Genomic DNA, 15254 nt, shown 5'->3' on the forward strand with positions numbered 1-15254 from the left:
AACCACCGTTACGGTACGTGCAGCGTCGTTTGCATGGTACAACGTCTTTTTCCCGTGTCGGAAAATTTTAGGCTGCGGAGGTAGGAAGTTACAGCAAAAGACTGCCTTGCCCCAAGAACAAGATCATATCAAGCACACCTCTTGGCACAACAGGAAGTGTGCTGTTCTCATAGAAGCTGCTGACACGCCGAAGCGGAAGGCGTATTTCACTACCGGGGGAGTATCTGCGTTAAATAGAACAGCAGCGGTTCAACGAATTAGCCTCCCGGCTGGAAGACGAGACTCGCTGCCGGTGCCTTACAGGGGATACTGGGAAATGGAGCGGGACACGGAGAAGAGCTGAAAGCTGCTGGAAGGAAGCGGTTCACATTCATGTGCAGTCGTCCGGTGAGTTGGTCAGTGTGTTTTCTGGAGAGTTGGCACCACCTGGGTTTTGGCACATGCTTGAGTTGCCACGACAGGCACACAGCACACACCAGGAGCTCACACAGGCGGACACGTCACACACAGCAGCACACACACCACACAGCACCTCAACACACACAATCACACCACACACACACAGCACACTCACACACACACCACTTCACACCACACGAGCACACACTCACACCACACACAACTCCGCACACACACAACACGACCACCACATCTCACACACACACAACACACACACATCGAGCACAGCACAACACACCACATCACAAGCACACCACTCACACACATCACACACACACAACAGTCACACACACACCACCACTCACACACACACGACACAGGCAGCACACGGACACACTCACACTCGGAACAGCACAGCGAGCACACGCACAAGCACAACTCACACACACACGACACAGCTCAACACACACCACACTCACACTCACAGGCACACACACCACAGCACACACCAGCACACCCTCACACACACAGCTCACACCACATACACCACACACACGGGCACCACACACTGCACGACACAAGCCTACACACGCAGCACAGCACACACAGTCAAGGTAATGACAAAGGAAGCGAGAGTGTTTACTTCATGTGAGCATTTTGAAAGAAAGAACGCAGCTTTATAGGAAGCAGATGGTCCATTGTGTGAGCTAGGTGTCTGCCGCGCCCAGCTCTCGTCTCGAGAGCTGCGCCGCTGGCAGAAAGTGTGTGTTTCCACGACTGTCTCTGGTGCTGTGTCACGAGGGAGCCGACGACCTGGGAGGGTTCAGTGTGACGTGAGTGTTTGCCAAGCCAGCGCCCGTGTGCGCCGATGCCGAGAGCAGGGAGCATGATGCTCCCCGTGTGGAACAACATGACGAGGTGAGCCAGGGGCTACAAAGACGGTTGAGGTTTTATCCTTTCACAGATGTTTCAGTATTTTATGGTCCTTTGTGCCATGTTAAGCCGTACCTCCCACCAACGGAGCTGGGAGGGGTGGCTGGAGGAGATTTACCAGTGGGTACGTGTCAGGGTGAGTCATTGCAAGCTTTGGCCGTAGTTACTGTCAGTTTTAGAGGGCTGTATGAACGAAAAGATCGCGCAACTACCAGGTGCCAAGCAGTGTCTGCTGTGGGGGTGTCGTTTACTGAACAGGAATGCCGGGCATCCTTGGTGAAAGCTTTATCCAGTACCACAGAGAGGGTCGTGGAGTAAGGTAAGCGGAGTACCCAGAGGCAAGTGAAACACACTACTTTGATATAGCGATGGCAATAACCAGATGGTCGTATGTAGAGAGATTCAGGTTACCAGGATGGTTACATGGATATCATTGGCAGTGCGCAGGAGGAAGTGAAAAACAAAGGAAAAGGTAGTGGGTCGCGACACGAAGGTGATGGTGAACAAGAGGACAGGAAAGGTAGGTAGTGGGGTTTCGCATCAAGGAGGGAATTGGAGACGCAGTCGAACATAGCAAAGGGAAGAAGGGCGTGGGTGGGGATTGGTCAAGGGGACAGGAGACAGATATGAATTCTAGCAGTTTGAGAAAGTGAAAAGACACAACCAGCGAGGGGGTTTGGCGGCTGCCACCTCTCATTTGGTTAGCAAGTTACTGTAAAATTTTCCTCCTCAAGGCACAAGGATCAGCTGTTGCGCTCAGTGAGTATTGTGCATTCCCTATAACACATTTGAATCCCTTTTCAGCTCGAGGGCCACAGTTTGGACAAGAGGTGTCACATGGTGCAGCGTGACGGGCAGATGGTGATCGATAGAGTTACCATTACAGGAGAGGTGAGAGAAGAAACAATAGTTTTTATATAAATGTGATACACCACCATTCATTCAATTCTTGCTTGGAGATCACCAACAAACCTTTTCTTGTCTTGTGAAATTACTGTAAGGTGTGATCCTCTTGTGTGTGTGCACAGGACGTGACGAAGGAGAGCGTTTCCCATCCCATGTCTGTCCTAAGAGGGCTGGTAACTGAGGGTTCCAACCTGCTGCTGATGCGCCTGATCGCTCTTAAGAAGGAGGTGCCACAACACATGACTTTCATCTCCCTCGACCAGGGATTACACATTATCCACACCACTTTTGTAAGTATGTATGCCAGAATGACCTCTGACGCTGATTCTGTGTGGGGTTGTTGAGCTCTGATTGTGTGTTTCCGTGTGGTCAGAGCGAGCTGGGTCTAAAGCAGCTGGAGGTTGGGGCTGAGACAGTGGAGGTGTTTGGAGTGGAGAGGACTGTTCACTCTGTGGAGGACAGTCCCACTACCTGGCAGTGCTACTTCCTGGCTGATGGGTAAGCTCAATGACTACACCTCTTCAGGGTATTGCACTTACTGGACAGTCTCACTGTCTCACACTGTCACAGGGTGTGATTGTTGATTTGACACTTTTACAGCTCCTTAAAGGTCCAGTGTGTAACATTTAGGAGGATATATTAGCAGAAATGGAACATAATATTCATAGGTATGTTTTCATTAGTGTATCATCACCTGAAAATAAGAATTGCTTTTTTTTTGCCACAACATTCTTAAGTAAGGTCCAAAAACTGTTCCTAAATCAGTTTATATGATGAAAATAATAACTTTAGACTACGTTAAGATCCATAACTATTATATAACTACATAACTCTTTTGAATAAAATGTTAATATTGTGTGATAAATAGACTTTTTGATCAGTTTATGTTCTCTGATCAGGCACTTGGCCACCAGAATGCAGGTAGGATCACCGGTCACCATGACACTTCTGCAGCTGCCATCACACCTGGAAAAAGGTAACCGTACCCACACACATAAAACTGTTTGTCTAAAAAAAGTCAGTTATGTTGTTTTCACACAGTGTGTGTGTGTGTGTGTGTGTGTGTGTGTGTTTGTGCATGTTAGGTTTTGAGAAGACCCCCCTGGTTTGGGAAGAAGACATGCAGATGCGCTCCAAGTTCTTGGACAGAAAGGTAACCAACAGTGTTCTCATGTGATAAAGACAGTGGCCTAATATTTGAATCATTTACCTGAAATACCTGAGTAATACTGTTTCCTTATACAGATATCACCTTCCGCATAAATCCTTTGAACAGATATAAATATGAATGTGTGTTTATGTCTCTGTGGGACAGGAGGAGCTGAAGGGGGACCATGCCTCCTACCTGAGACAGCATCCAGAGATCCGTGCCCTTATATCTGACTTCTTACAGTTCTTGCTGCTAAGGAAACCAGATGATATCTTCTCGTTTGCCAGAGAGTACTTTCTCCCTTTTGCCTCCCGCCGTCCTCCAGAGCCAAGCCTGAAAGCCCCCTCACTCTGAAAGCACACCGGGGGGAGGGGCCGTGCTTAAATCAGCCTTTTTTTTTAAATAACTTTCTGTTGTTGTTTATCAGTTTAACTGGAGATTAAAATTTTAATTTATATTTGGCTTGTTCTGTTTGTGTGAGTGACAGATGATTAGTATATGAATAAAGTGGTTTGTTTCAAGCTGTGGTTGTAGCTTCGTTGTGTTACCCTATCAGTCCTGTCTGGGCGAGGCAGATGTCTGGGCAGTGAGTATTTAAGGTAAAGTCACCCAAACTAAGAAGAAGCGAGTCTGTCTTCAAAATAAAATATAAATAATAAAAAGGTTATAGAAAAGATAAAAGATAGACGTGTTACAGCCTTCTCTAAATAGGTACATTTGGAGATGTAAGAACATAGGCTGTTATGAATATCTCGGCAATAATATTCCAAATCCCTCTGCGTCTTCGTTGTTTACGCTCATGGCTTTTATTTTGAAGGTTGTAAGCGGAAGCAACAACCCTAAAAAGTCTCTCTGGTTTCCTCTGAAAGTGAAAGCAGCGGGAACTAACTTACGTGAAGGAGTGTCGGCAAAATAACAACCGCTGCTACTAAAACCTAATTGTTAGCTCTCAGAAAGGAGGTTTTACTGAAGTTTATTAGATATTTTCGCTTGTTGGACGTAAGTTGAACTCGGTAAGTTTCAACATCGTAAGTTGACGCAGTTTCTACACGAAAGCAACTTAGTTCAGCCTGTGCCTGCTGTAACCTACGTTATGTAAAGTCTATGGAGAAACCCAAAATGTAACCTGTTGGCAGTAATGTATAACTAACTCATAAAAACTGACATGATATTACTTTAATGGTGCCACTCGGTTTTGAGTCCAAACCTTTTTCGTTGTCTGTCTGATGGACTTTTCTGTGTGGCCACCGCAGCGTGTTATTGAATATTAACACCGACTGTGATCCGTACTGTGGGGCAACTATGATGTAATAATATGAAGTCTTATGTATATGGCACAGGAAATGTTACAAAGTGGCAAAAAACCTAACATAAGTGTAAAAGTTAAAATCAAGAAGAAAAACAAGGAAAGAGGCAGTAACACGATACAATCTTTTGACCTTCTCTTTGTCTCTCTTGTTTGTGCCTCTGATATCACCTGATAGCCGAGCACCAGGCCTGTGCTGGTGGGATTGGTACTGTGATGGACAGACTGATGTTGGCCCACATTGATGAGGAGCTGGTGTCCTCTGAGGTGGAAGCTCTCTGCTTCTTGTGTCAGGGTCTTATCCAAAGGAAACGCCTGGAGGGGGTGAGTACTACATGGCTCATCTGCTTTTGTTTGGCCTTTACTCAAACAATGAGAATAAGTATCCTTTACCAAAGCCACGGTTGCCACGGGCCTGGAAAGTACTTAAAAGTTCTTGGATTAAGGGGAAAAAAGAAAAAAGAAAAAGAACTTGAACTTTCTGAGTTTGAGCCTTGTGTGCTCTGTTATCTTAAAATTCACCCCCTGATAATATTAGTATCCATCTGGAGTGCTGGGCCAAGCTTGATAAACATTCTCCTTATCACTCTCCACGTAGCTACAAGCATACAACATTCAGCTGCTATCCTGTCTCAAAAAAGGGTGGCTTAGCTGCTGGGTTAGACTGGTCTATGTGAACATCTACATCAATTCAATTCACAAAGTGCTCCAAAAACTATAGGAACTGAGACACTATCTAAAGGAAACCAGGGGGAATTGGCAAAAGGCAAAGGTAGAAAAAAAACACTTACTTACTTATCAAACTTACACATATCAAAGTGCTGCTGTTGAAATAGGCCTTAGGGATCATTATTTCATATTTTTTCATATTTTTCTTTTAACTCAAAATACTTTTTTGGATGGCAAAACGTAGTCAGAGTCTATGATGGATATGTGTTTTACAGACAGTATTTCTCTCCCATTGTTAACATTCTCTGCATCTTGCTTCCTTTCAAGGTTTGTCTTGTCAAAGGTTTGATGGTGTATTTCTTGGTTGTTCTCATACAGGTCAAGGATGCAAAAACCCTCTTTGTGAAACTAGAAGAAAAAGGTCTGTTAGACAACCCTTCCTTACTTTATCAGCTGCTCCGAACTATCAAAAGAGCTGATCTCCTCAGCCTCCTGGAGACAGACAGCAGGCGGCCAGAAGAAACCGACGCAAATCCCATCCTGTCAGATTACAGGTGAAAGCAGAGAGAAATGTACTGCAACTGCAAGAGAAAACAGTGTGGCAAGATTGCAATCCAATCAGTTTTATTCCCAAAGTTTTAGTCATTTTCCTGTTTTTTTCTTTGTCTGTCTTTCTCCTTTTCACTCTCCTGCTCTTTCTGTCAGGGTGATGCTGTACCAAATACATGAGGACATGACCGAGGAAAACCTCGGCAAGATGAAGTTTCTGTTGAGTAGCAAGCTGGGCAAAAGACAAATTGAGACATGCAATGTAAGAATACTCACTTACTTTGCCACACCCACAGTTATAAAAGAAATGATGACATGTAGACTTCACTCTTTTACTTTAGTAAAAGTATGATATACAACATTAGTTAAAAGTTATAAGTTAATAATTAAACTCTCTTCACTGTGATTAGCATACCAATAGGATTTCACCATTTACTACTACTACTTTATCTTTTCCCAACTGCTACATTAACCTGCAGCTTGGTATGTATCTCCTTCATATTTTGAAAATTGACATGTATCAAACAAACTAAACCATGTTTTGTTTGGTAAATAATTGAATGCTTTCAGTAAGTTTCATTATCCAAGGAACTGGGTTGTACATACTGTACATACAACTTTAATGTTTCAAATTAAAATAGAATAGTGTACATTCATTTAACATGCATACTGGGCTTCAATAGGAATGTGCACCCAACTTTTGGCACATTGTATTGATAACCCTTCCAGACCTTTATTAGTGCAACAGAAGTGTTGTCCACACCTTCAATGCGGCTGCAAAGCCTCCACACACGGAGACAAACAAGTCTTCTCTGTTGATTACAGACAGCCCTGGATGTGTTTGTTGAGATGGAAAAGGCGGGTTTACTGTCAGAGACAAACCTTGATGAGCTGCATGAAACACTGCTGCAGCTGGATCAACAGCAGGCACTGACTGTACAGCGCTACAAACAGAGTATGAGACACACACACACACACACACACACACACACACAGTAATACATACAAGCACATACAAACATATGTGTATGGTGTATTACTATGAAATTCATCGATGATATCAATGTTCTCTTTCAGGGGGAACCCGGCGACCTCAAACTACATTACTATCTCGTGTCAGCATGGATTACCAGGTGTGTGTGTGTGTGTGTGTTAGATGTGTGTTTGTGTACAGTTCTTATAATGAGCCACTTTACTGAGGACTAAGACTCTGTTTTCTTCCCCCCTCAGCCAACACAACCTGTTCTGTCCATATCTGAGATGTACAACGGTAAGTCACTCTATTTCCCAGTATTACTCACTGACTCCATATTTATTTGAGCACACAGCTATTGAATAATTACCCCTAAAGCCTAGGTAACAGTTTAAGAACCTCACATCCCTTCCTCAATGTCAGATATCCACTCTCATGCTATTACTCTTTATTCTTTATCACACACATCCAAGGGATGTAAGTTTCTGCTGTCTTTGTTCTTCAGATTTCAGGCCTAATGTTTACTCCGATGCAGAACCAAACTCCTTGCCAAAGTCCTTGCCTCTTTTTGATCCGGTAACCATTCACACAAACACACATGCTTCTCATCCATTCGTCTATTCATGAATTTATCAGAACATTATCATTAACATAATCATGTTTATGATTTATCTATGTGGATGTGCATGTACCTTTTAGAAAGACTACTACGTCCTGGCTCATATCCCTCACGGTATGTGTGTGATTTTCAACAATGAGAACTTCTCGGAAACATCGCTGAACTATAGAAGAGGGTCTCAGCAGGATGAGAGTATGTACGCTTGTATTTAACCATGTGATCTGATTTGTTTATGTAACTGCATACTTATTAGTTAGCGAGCACCAATCAGGGTTCCGGATGCTCAGAGTTGATACTTATCTCATATGATATGATGTAAAATAAAATCTACCAGTGTGCTTCAGTTTGTCTCTCTTTTATGTGACACAGAGTCTTTGCTCCAAGTGTTCACAACGCTTGGCTTCACTGTGGTAGTGCACCACAACTTGAGTGCTGAATGCATGCAAAGGGAGCTAGAAGAGCTGGGCCAAAGGAATTTTTTGAATGATGATGCCTTGGTGAGCAGTACCACACACTTTCAGAGCTCTAACAACAGTTACTACTGCATATACCTTTTTTTTTACTCCTTAAAAGAAAAAGTTGACATCTTAATACCCTATTTGCTTTCTTGATTAGAGTTAAATGAAAACATCCTATACCACTCTCCAGAAAAGAATGAGAAAACTTCTCAAAAACGATGTCTGTCTATCTAACTAAACTTGTAGATCCAAATCTACAAGTTTTTGTGATTTACTGTGATTGCTTGCATATAAGTTCATCTCATGTTTAACTGCTTCTGATCTCTGATTTCAGGTGGTGTGCCTGCTTTCCCACGGAGACAAGGGGTGTGTCTTTGGGACTGATGGGCAGAAGGTGTTCTTGCAAGATGTGACAAAGCCCTTTACAAGCGGGCAAGCTCCCACCTTGGCAGGGAAGCCCAAACTGTTCTTCATCCAAGCATGTCAGGGAAACCTCTACCAGAGAGGATCTGTGCCATGTCCCCCAAGGCCAAGACAGGAGGAGGGGGACAGAGAGAGCCGCCTGGAGGAAGACGCAGGTCCTGTACATGGCGAGACGGTGCCTCATGATGCTGACTTCCTGCTGGGGATGGCCACTGTGCCAGAGTGCAGGTCGTTTCGAAACACTTCCACAGGCTCCATCTACATCCAGCAGCTGTGCCGGGAGCTTCTGAAGTCAGCTGAAAGGTGAGAGACACGAGTTTAAGAAGATGCTTGTTGAGCTGTTTGTCCACCAGTCACAGTTTAGACAAAGCTTTGACCAACCACAGTATCTGTTGTGAAGGATGAGCACTTATAATAAAAAATATCAATAAATAACGTACAATTATTAGAATAGAGCTTAGACTGATCCCCCCTCTCTCTCCCTCTCTCCTTTCTATCTTCAGCTGACCTGTCCAAGAAAGGCAAAAACAATTAATACTGTAGATGTGGTTTTGCTGTTTTTTTTATGCTGTTGATGTGATATGTCAGAGGCCATGATGTTGTTGTATTAAAATTTGAGCAAGATTTATAATTTGTAATATGTTTCCAATGTTTTCTGTGCAGCTCGGAGCGGGATGATGATATTCTCACTGTCCTGACACGTGTGAACAGGGAGGTCAGCAAAGGAGAATATTTAACATACAAACAAATGCCTGAGCCTAAATACACCCTCACCAAGAAGCTCGTCCTCAAATGTGTGTGAGCTGACGGAGACCAAGTGCAATCCCGGAAATGTGCACAAATTTCCGGGTTCTAATAGACCATACTAAATTTACTGAATGTATCAGTGTGTGTGTGTTTTTTTAATCTTTGTAAGGTATAGCTGATTGTATGAATTTAAATGTAAGCGTCTTTGAAGTTGCCTTAAGAAGCTGATGTCTCCTAATCTTAAGAACAAAGAAGCATCATGTCTGTTTTGAATTGATGACCATTGGTGATTAATTCCATGTGATATAGGAAAAATAAACAATAAGACATCATTTGGAACTTTTCTTTTTGTCACATTACAGATCACAGAGAAGCAGTTGCATGTACGCGAGTGATGAATGTCACCACTTATGTGACAAACCTTCCATCCACCTTTTTAAACTGATATAACACAATGAAATCAGTGTGTAGGGCATATAATAATGATCAGTGTCAGGGTTTTTGCGGATAAAACAGTTTTTTTTCTTTTTTTTTTTTCTTTCCTTTATCCAAGTAAAAGTAGCAACAATACTGAAATGTAAAACTACTGTCCTTTATTCGCATTCATCCATTATCTACATCCTCTAATCGTTTTAAAAACATGGATACAAGAGTAAAATGTTCTAAGTAGACCGGCCTTTCAGACTGTTAAATGATTGATGAGTTGTATGTTATGTTGACATTTACAGTAAACTATTATACTACTAATATTGATCATGTCCAGATAACTAACCACTTTATCATAGAGTTGGACTTATATAGTTTTGAATGTTAAATCTTTATCGCAAAATAGACATTTGTGCTGTCAGATGAATGCATGAGAATAAACAAATTCATTTTAACTCCAAGATTGAGTGGACATGTATGATAGCACTAACTGGAACATCTCATGTACTTTAAAATGCTTTAAAAGTACAGTAGTTACTTTGTAGTTGCAATGCACCCTTTAGTTAGTAACACGAGAAGTGCCTGTTGAAAATGAGTCAGCTAAACCCGTCAGGCCACACACACACACACACACACACACACAAACATATACACACCCTGGATATGTGTGTGTGTGTGTGTCTCAGATTCCTCTGGACTCCACCCTGCTCTTCACTATTCCAGGAAATGTTCTTCACTGCTGCCTCACATCTGTCCACTGCTGCTCCACATACTAGAGGACAGAGCTGAGAGCAGACAGACAGACAGGCTGCTGGTCATCTGCCCATAACCCGTTTATCAAAGCTCTCAGTGCTGTGGAGGTCTTTTATAAGCAGGGAGGGCGTGGCTGACAGCGGGAAGCCTCCACTTCTGTCGTTTTATCGCTGGAAAATTAACACGCCCAGACTGTGTCTTACGTTGCCGTCTCTTACTTGGTAAGTAGAGCTCATTTTAAGATGTTGTCATCTTTTCAAAGCGATTTATTAGCTTAGATATACATACTTTGTGGACTGAATTTCATGTGTTGCTATGGTGTGTTGGTAACCCGCCATCAAGTGTAGGCTTGTGTTTTCTGGTGGCTGGGCGCTATTCATAGCCGGGTAGCTGTTTGTGTTGCAGGCTAAGGTCAAACACCTGAAAAGGCTTTTTGTGAGCTGGGGTCTGGTCCTCCGCGGACAGGGTGGGCGCAGACTGTGAGCTCTGTTCATGTTAGCCCCCCGTTTGAAACTGCTCTGACATCCCGGTTTAAAGTCGAGTAAACATAAAATATTAAAGTTTAATTTAGCTGCGGTTGAACTGAATATTCACGCTTCAGACGGCTGTCTTTAAAACTTTGGGCGAAACCGTAAAGATGCACATATCCTGTTGCACAACCTCTCGTCCAGCCTGTATGAGTGTTTACGTTTATATTTTGGGTTATTACTCGTTGTTTCGATTTGTTTGTTTAATATGTAATTATTTATATATTATATAATTAATTGTTTATGAATAATTACTTTAACTGCTGTCGGCTGAGAACCAGAGAATAGACTCATGTAGGGCAGACATTTGAACCGTGATACAGGGAGAAGCACAGGTGTAACCAGTAACACTAATGATGGCTTCATCCATTTAAGTGTCTCAGTAAGCCATCACAGTGAGTCAGGGCCCTGTACCTGGGACACATAAAGGGAATGCAGCCATTACTAACTAACTCATTACTTCAGTTAGTTTGACAGTCGAACAAAAATAAAGTTATCCAATTTTCTATCATGTAAGGTCATGAAGAGGTCATTTTACCATTAAATTGCTGAATCAAAATTGTTGTTGCCTATTCTGTCAGTTGAGTTTTATTACACAAGTAATCTTTGCAGCTCTAAACTAATAACTATATTGCAGAAGAAGGGTAAAATAAAATGTAAATTTAGGGCAAGAAAATAATAAAATAGTCTCTTCTGCTATTCCAAAAAGGTCACACTACACTAGTTACAGCTAAAAGACAAATTACAATACCCTCTTCCTTTTCTGAGACTCTAACCCCCTAATAATTTCTCTACAGTCCCTAATCATCGTCACCTGTTAACCTAACTATGGATGACAAAGTAACAGAAAACCAAACAAAGTTATTGAAGTCATAAAGAGTGTGAATGTGTTGTTGTTGTTGTTCAGTGAACCTACCCTGAATAAATAAAGTCAGAAATATGTTTTATCACTGGTTTTAATTTGACAGCCAAACCGGTTCGTACTATTTTTGTCTTGTGTTTCTATTGTTCTGTGACGCCACACTTCACATGGTATATGTGGTATTTCCTGGGTACAGGGCCTTGCTGCCAGTGATGTGTAAAGAGATATTTGAGTAAACTTTACAACACTGACTAGAACATAGTGTTGGTGACGATGATGATGATGTGGGAAATCGACTCAAGCCACCGCCTTGTACATCCACTACAACTTATCTGAAACCCACTTTGACAGATTCTAATTGTTAACTTTCCGACAGAGAAGTTACACCCTCCTATTCAAACACACACAGTCTGTCAGCCCTCTCGTCTGCTGTGTGTAAATGCCCAAAGCGGTGATCAGCTCTGTGGCTCATTTTGTGACTGTTTGACTGAAGCACTTTTTCCATTCAGTGTTTTCGGTCCTGTTGCTTGGTGCCTGGGATGTGATGTAATGGCAGCACTAGGTGGAGCCAGCTCTTAAATTCCTTTACTGTGTGTATTCCCCTAAAAGCTCTAGTGTGGATAAAGCTCAGAGAACATTTTCTATTTTCTAAATAACTGAGCAAACAGGAACCTACTCACAGGTCAGTCTTTTTAATAAGGTGGCTTAGTTTCTATTGTAATATTGTAAGGAGTGAAATCATCTGCGGAATGTGTTTAAAATATAAATGATTGACGTTGTAAAAGAGGGTTAAATTAGTTGGTAAAGCATCTTGTAAAAGTACCACAACTTTTTTAATACTCATCGCAGGAACATGGAATACTTCGGCCATATGTGACAACACTTTGTTCATGTGTGTGTGGTTTATTATTAGATATTTCCCTCAGAGATGCATGTGGTGGTTCCTGAGCCCGTGGTGGTTTTTTGGGAACCACAATGCTAAGCAGAACCATATGCTCACTTTAACCTCATACAACCCTAAATGTATCTTGTAAGATTATTACCCAGCCAAATGTAAGTGTTGGATAAATATGTGCACATAATTCACAGACACCAACAGCAGCCAGTGCTGACTGCAGCCACATTCTTGTGTGTACATGTTTGTGATATGTTTTTTTGAATAATATGTTTTCATTAGTATAATCACCTGAATATAGGAATTGTTTTGTCACCAACAGTACAGTTGGGGATAATTCTCTACTGCTCCTTTCACATTCACAGTCATTTAATCTATTCATAATGAGCAGCATTAAAGGCATGTATGTGCACTGATGGCTGGATCTGTGTAAAGCTCCAATCAGTGGGTATTGGCCATGGAGATGTATTTGTCCTTGTTGTTTGTTCCCTACTGTTCACCCTGTCTGTTGTCTGCTTTTGTACATAGAAATGTTAAACACAAGTGAACTGTATTTTCTCCCACTTCCCTCCTCACAGAGAAAATGTCCAGGTCAGACTACCCACCAGGGTACGACGACTCCCGGGGCCCGCTATATCCACCTCAGGGAGGGAATTACCCACCACCCCCTGCGTATGGCTTCCCTGCCTTTGGTGGTCCCCAGCCCTCTGCTCCCTACCCCACTGGTTCGAATGCCCCTCTGTACCCAGGCCAGCCGGGGGGCTATCCTCCTGGCCCGTACCCAGGACAGCCTCACCCCGCTGGGCCTCCAGGAGCTGGCTACCCCAATCCTCCTCCCATGCCCCCTATCATGCCACCTACCATTCCATCAGATATCCTGAGCTCTGGTAAGACGGGGACTGCTGAGCATATTATTGTGTGTGTGTGTGTGTGTGACTTCTAATGGAGTTTTCCTTTTTTAAAACTAATGTAAAGTGAACACAGTACTGTGCCACTTGTGACAAAATTTGGGAGGGTGATTTTTGGTACCTTGTACTGACGTTTTAAAAAAATGACACTGGCTTGTTGAACCAGTTGAAAAAAACACACAAGCTACATACAACCAGCATTAACAAGAACAAAGGCCCTGGTCCCTCAGTATTACCCCTTATCCTCACAGCATGCATGAGCAGTGCGTGACAGCTGCCTCGCTCAACTGCCCCAGCTCGCACCCCTGAGAGCTGCTGCGCTGCTGTTGCCAGTCCTGTCTTTGAGTTTGCCATTGATAAATACAATACAGTAAAAGCCTTGTTAATAAATGAATGGATTCTGTCCACAGAAACGTCAGAGAGCTTTTAATGTGAAACAGATATGAAAGGTGTTGAATAAAAATATATATTTATATTTTTTCATGTCTGTACATATTGTACAGATAGACATTGAAACTGAAGTCAAAAGGGGTATACCTTGCTGCTATAATGTCGATATGACTATGAACAAACCCTTTAATTAATTAATGTGTGCGGACAAAATAGGTGAGACCTTGACTCTCTAGTGAAGCATCGCTGTGGCTGAGTGTGTCCTACATGGCTCACACTGCCCCTGTGGCTCTAACCTGTTAACATGGGCACCAAAATCCAAATCCAAATGTTTACCACGCACACACGCTGCTCATGCATCATGTGTGGACCGGGCCTTAATGCTCAATTTGTTTAAATAAAGAGCGAAACATTTTAGTAAACTTTGCTCATTCACTTTCTTGCCTACAGTTAGATGAGAAGATTAATACCGCTCGCATCTGTACAGTAAATATGAAGCTACAGGCAGGAGACAGTAAGCTTAGCTTAGCATAAAAAAGAAGGGGGGGAAACAGACAGTGAGCTTTAAAGGGGCCGCTATGCAGATTTTGTACATTTGCACAGAGCTAAGCTAGCTGTTTCAGGTCTTTATGCTAAGCTCTGCTAATCATCTCTTGCCTGTAATTGAATGGGATATTCAGTATGCGGTATTAATCTTCTCTTCTAACATTCTGCAAGGAAGCTAATATAGCATATTTTAAAAAAGGTTGCTTTGAACGTTGAATTTACACTATTCTTACTCTTTGGTGAAGGATGACTGCTCATATTTCTGTCCTGACAACACAGGTGACGAGTTTGCGGCGAGCGGCAGCGGTTGGGACAGCATGAGTATTCGTCATGCCTTCATCAGAAAGGTAAAACCCACAAACCATACTAGATGTCTGTCCTTTATCATTACATTTGAACCACAGAACAAAACTAATGTTTTTCTGAAAGTTAAATCACCTGCAATCTGAAAAGTGTCATTATTTTGTGTGTGTGAGAAGGAAGATGAGACACTAACTGGGGCCAGTGCTGGCAAAGGATGGACTAAATTTCCTAAAACTACGGGGTGTAATGTTCCTTTTGTCTGCATGTGTTTTTCAGGTCTATCTGATTTTGGCGTCTCAGCTCCTTGTCACCACAGCCATTGTGGCCGTATTCACATTTGTGTGAGTATACTTAGTGTGTTGTATTAGCAACAGTTAAAGATGCCTAATAAGTTTGAGCCATTAAGGCCTTCATCAGGGCAAATACAAATGTGTCGGCTCGGGCTGTTTCCCGGCAAGTAGTCACATGATTAGTGTAAACAGGGTAAAGTCACATGACAGACCATGTTCAGC

The 15254-nt window shown here is 42.5% G+C and overlaps 3 protein-coding genes across 5 annotated transcripts in view; all 3 read left to right on the forward strand.

Moving 5' to 3' along the window:
• Nucleotides 1-2012: 2012 nt before the first annotated feature.
• catip (ciliogenesis associated TTC17 interacting protein) lies at nt 2013-3894 on the forward strand. The gene is made up of 6 exons (XM_035670231.1): nt 2013-2223; nt 2361-2528; nt 2612-2736; nt 3138-3214; nt 3324-3391; nt 3554-3894. Exons 1-6 carry the CDS (start codon nt 2170-2172, stop codon nt 3740-3742), a joined length of 681 nt encoding a protein of 226 aa, XP_035526124.1. The 5' UTR covers nt 2013-2169; the 3' UTR covers nt 3743-3894.
• A 349-nt stretch (nt 3895-4243) lies between these two features.
• On the forward strand, nt 4244-9464 carry casp8 (caspase 8, apoptosis-related cysteine peptidase). The gene is made up of 12 exons (XM_035670225.1): nt 4244-4401; nt 4873-5018; nt 5742-5917; nt 6069-6174; nt 6738-6867; nt 6990-7045; nt 7143-7182; nt 7391-7461; nt 7585-7696; nt 7874-8001; nt 8297-8688; nt 9049-9464. Exons 2-12 carry the CDS (start codon nt 4911-4913, stop codon nt 9185-9187), a joined length of 1458 nt encoding a protein of 485 aa, XP_035526118.1. The 5' UTR covers nt 4244-4401; nt 4873-4910; the 3' UTR covers nt 9188-9464.
• An 819-nt stretch (nt 9465-10283) lies between these two features.
• tmbim1a (transmembrane BAX inhibitor motif containing 1a) overlaps nt 10284-15254 on the forward strand; it is a 10113-nt gene continuing 5142 nt past the window's right edge. Inside the window, exons 1-4 of one of the 3 annotated variants that reach the window (XM_035670228.1) lie at nt 10284-10532; nt 13174-13482; nt 14719-14786; nt 15019-15083. In XM_035670228.1, coding sequence (XP_035526121.1) covers nt 13179-13482; nt 14719-14786; nt 15019-15083 — 437 coding nt within the window. In that variant the 5' untranslated portion in view covers nt 10284-10532; nt 13174-13178. The other 2 variants (XM_035670229.1, XM_035670230.1) reach the window with 2 other exon arrangements.

The sequence above is a fragment of the Morone saxatilis genome, unplaced genomic scaffold, assembly GCF_004916995.1.
Source record: "Morone saxatilis isolate NCDOM2014 unplaced genomic scaffold, NCSU_SB_2.0 Contig23, whole genome shotgun sequence".
Taxonomy (NCBI): Eukaryota; Metazoa; Chordata; class Actinopteri; family Moronidae; genus Morone; species Morone saxatilis.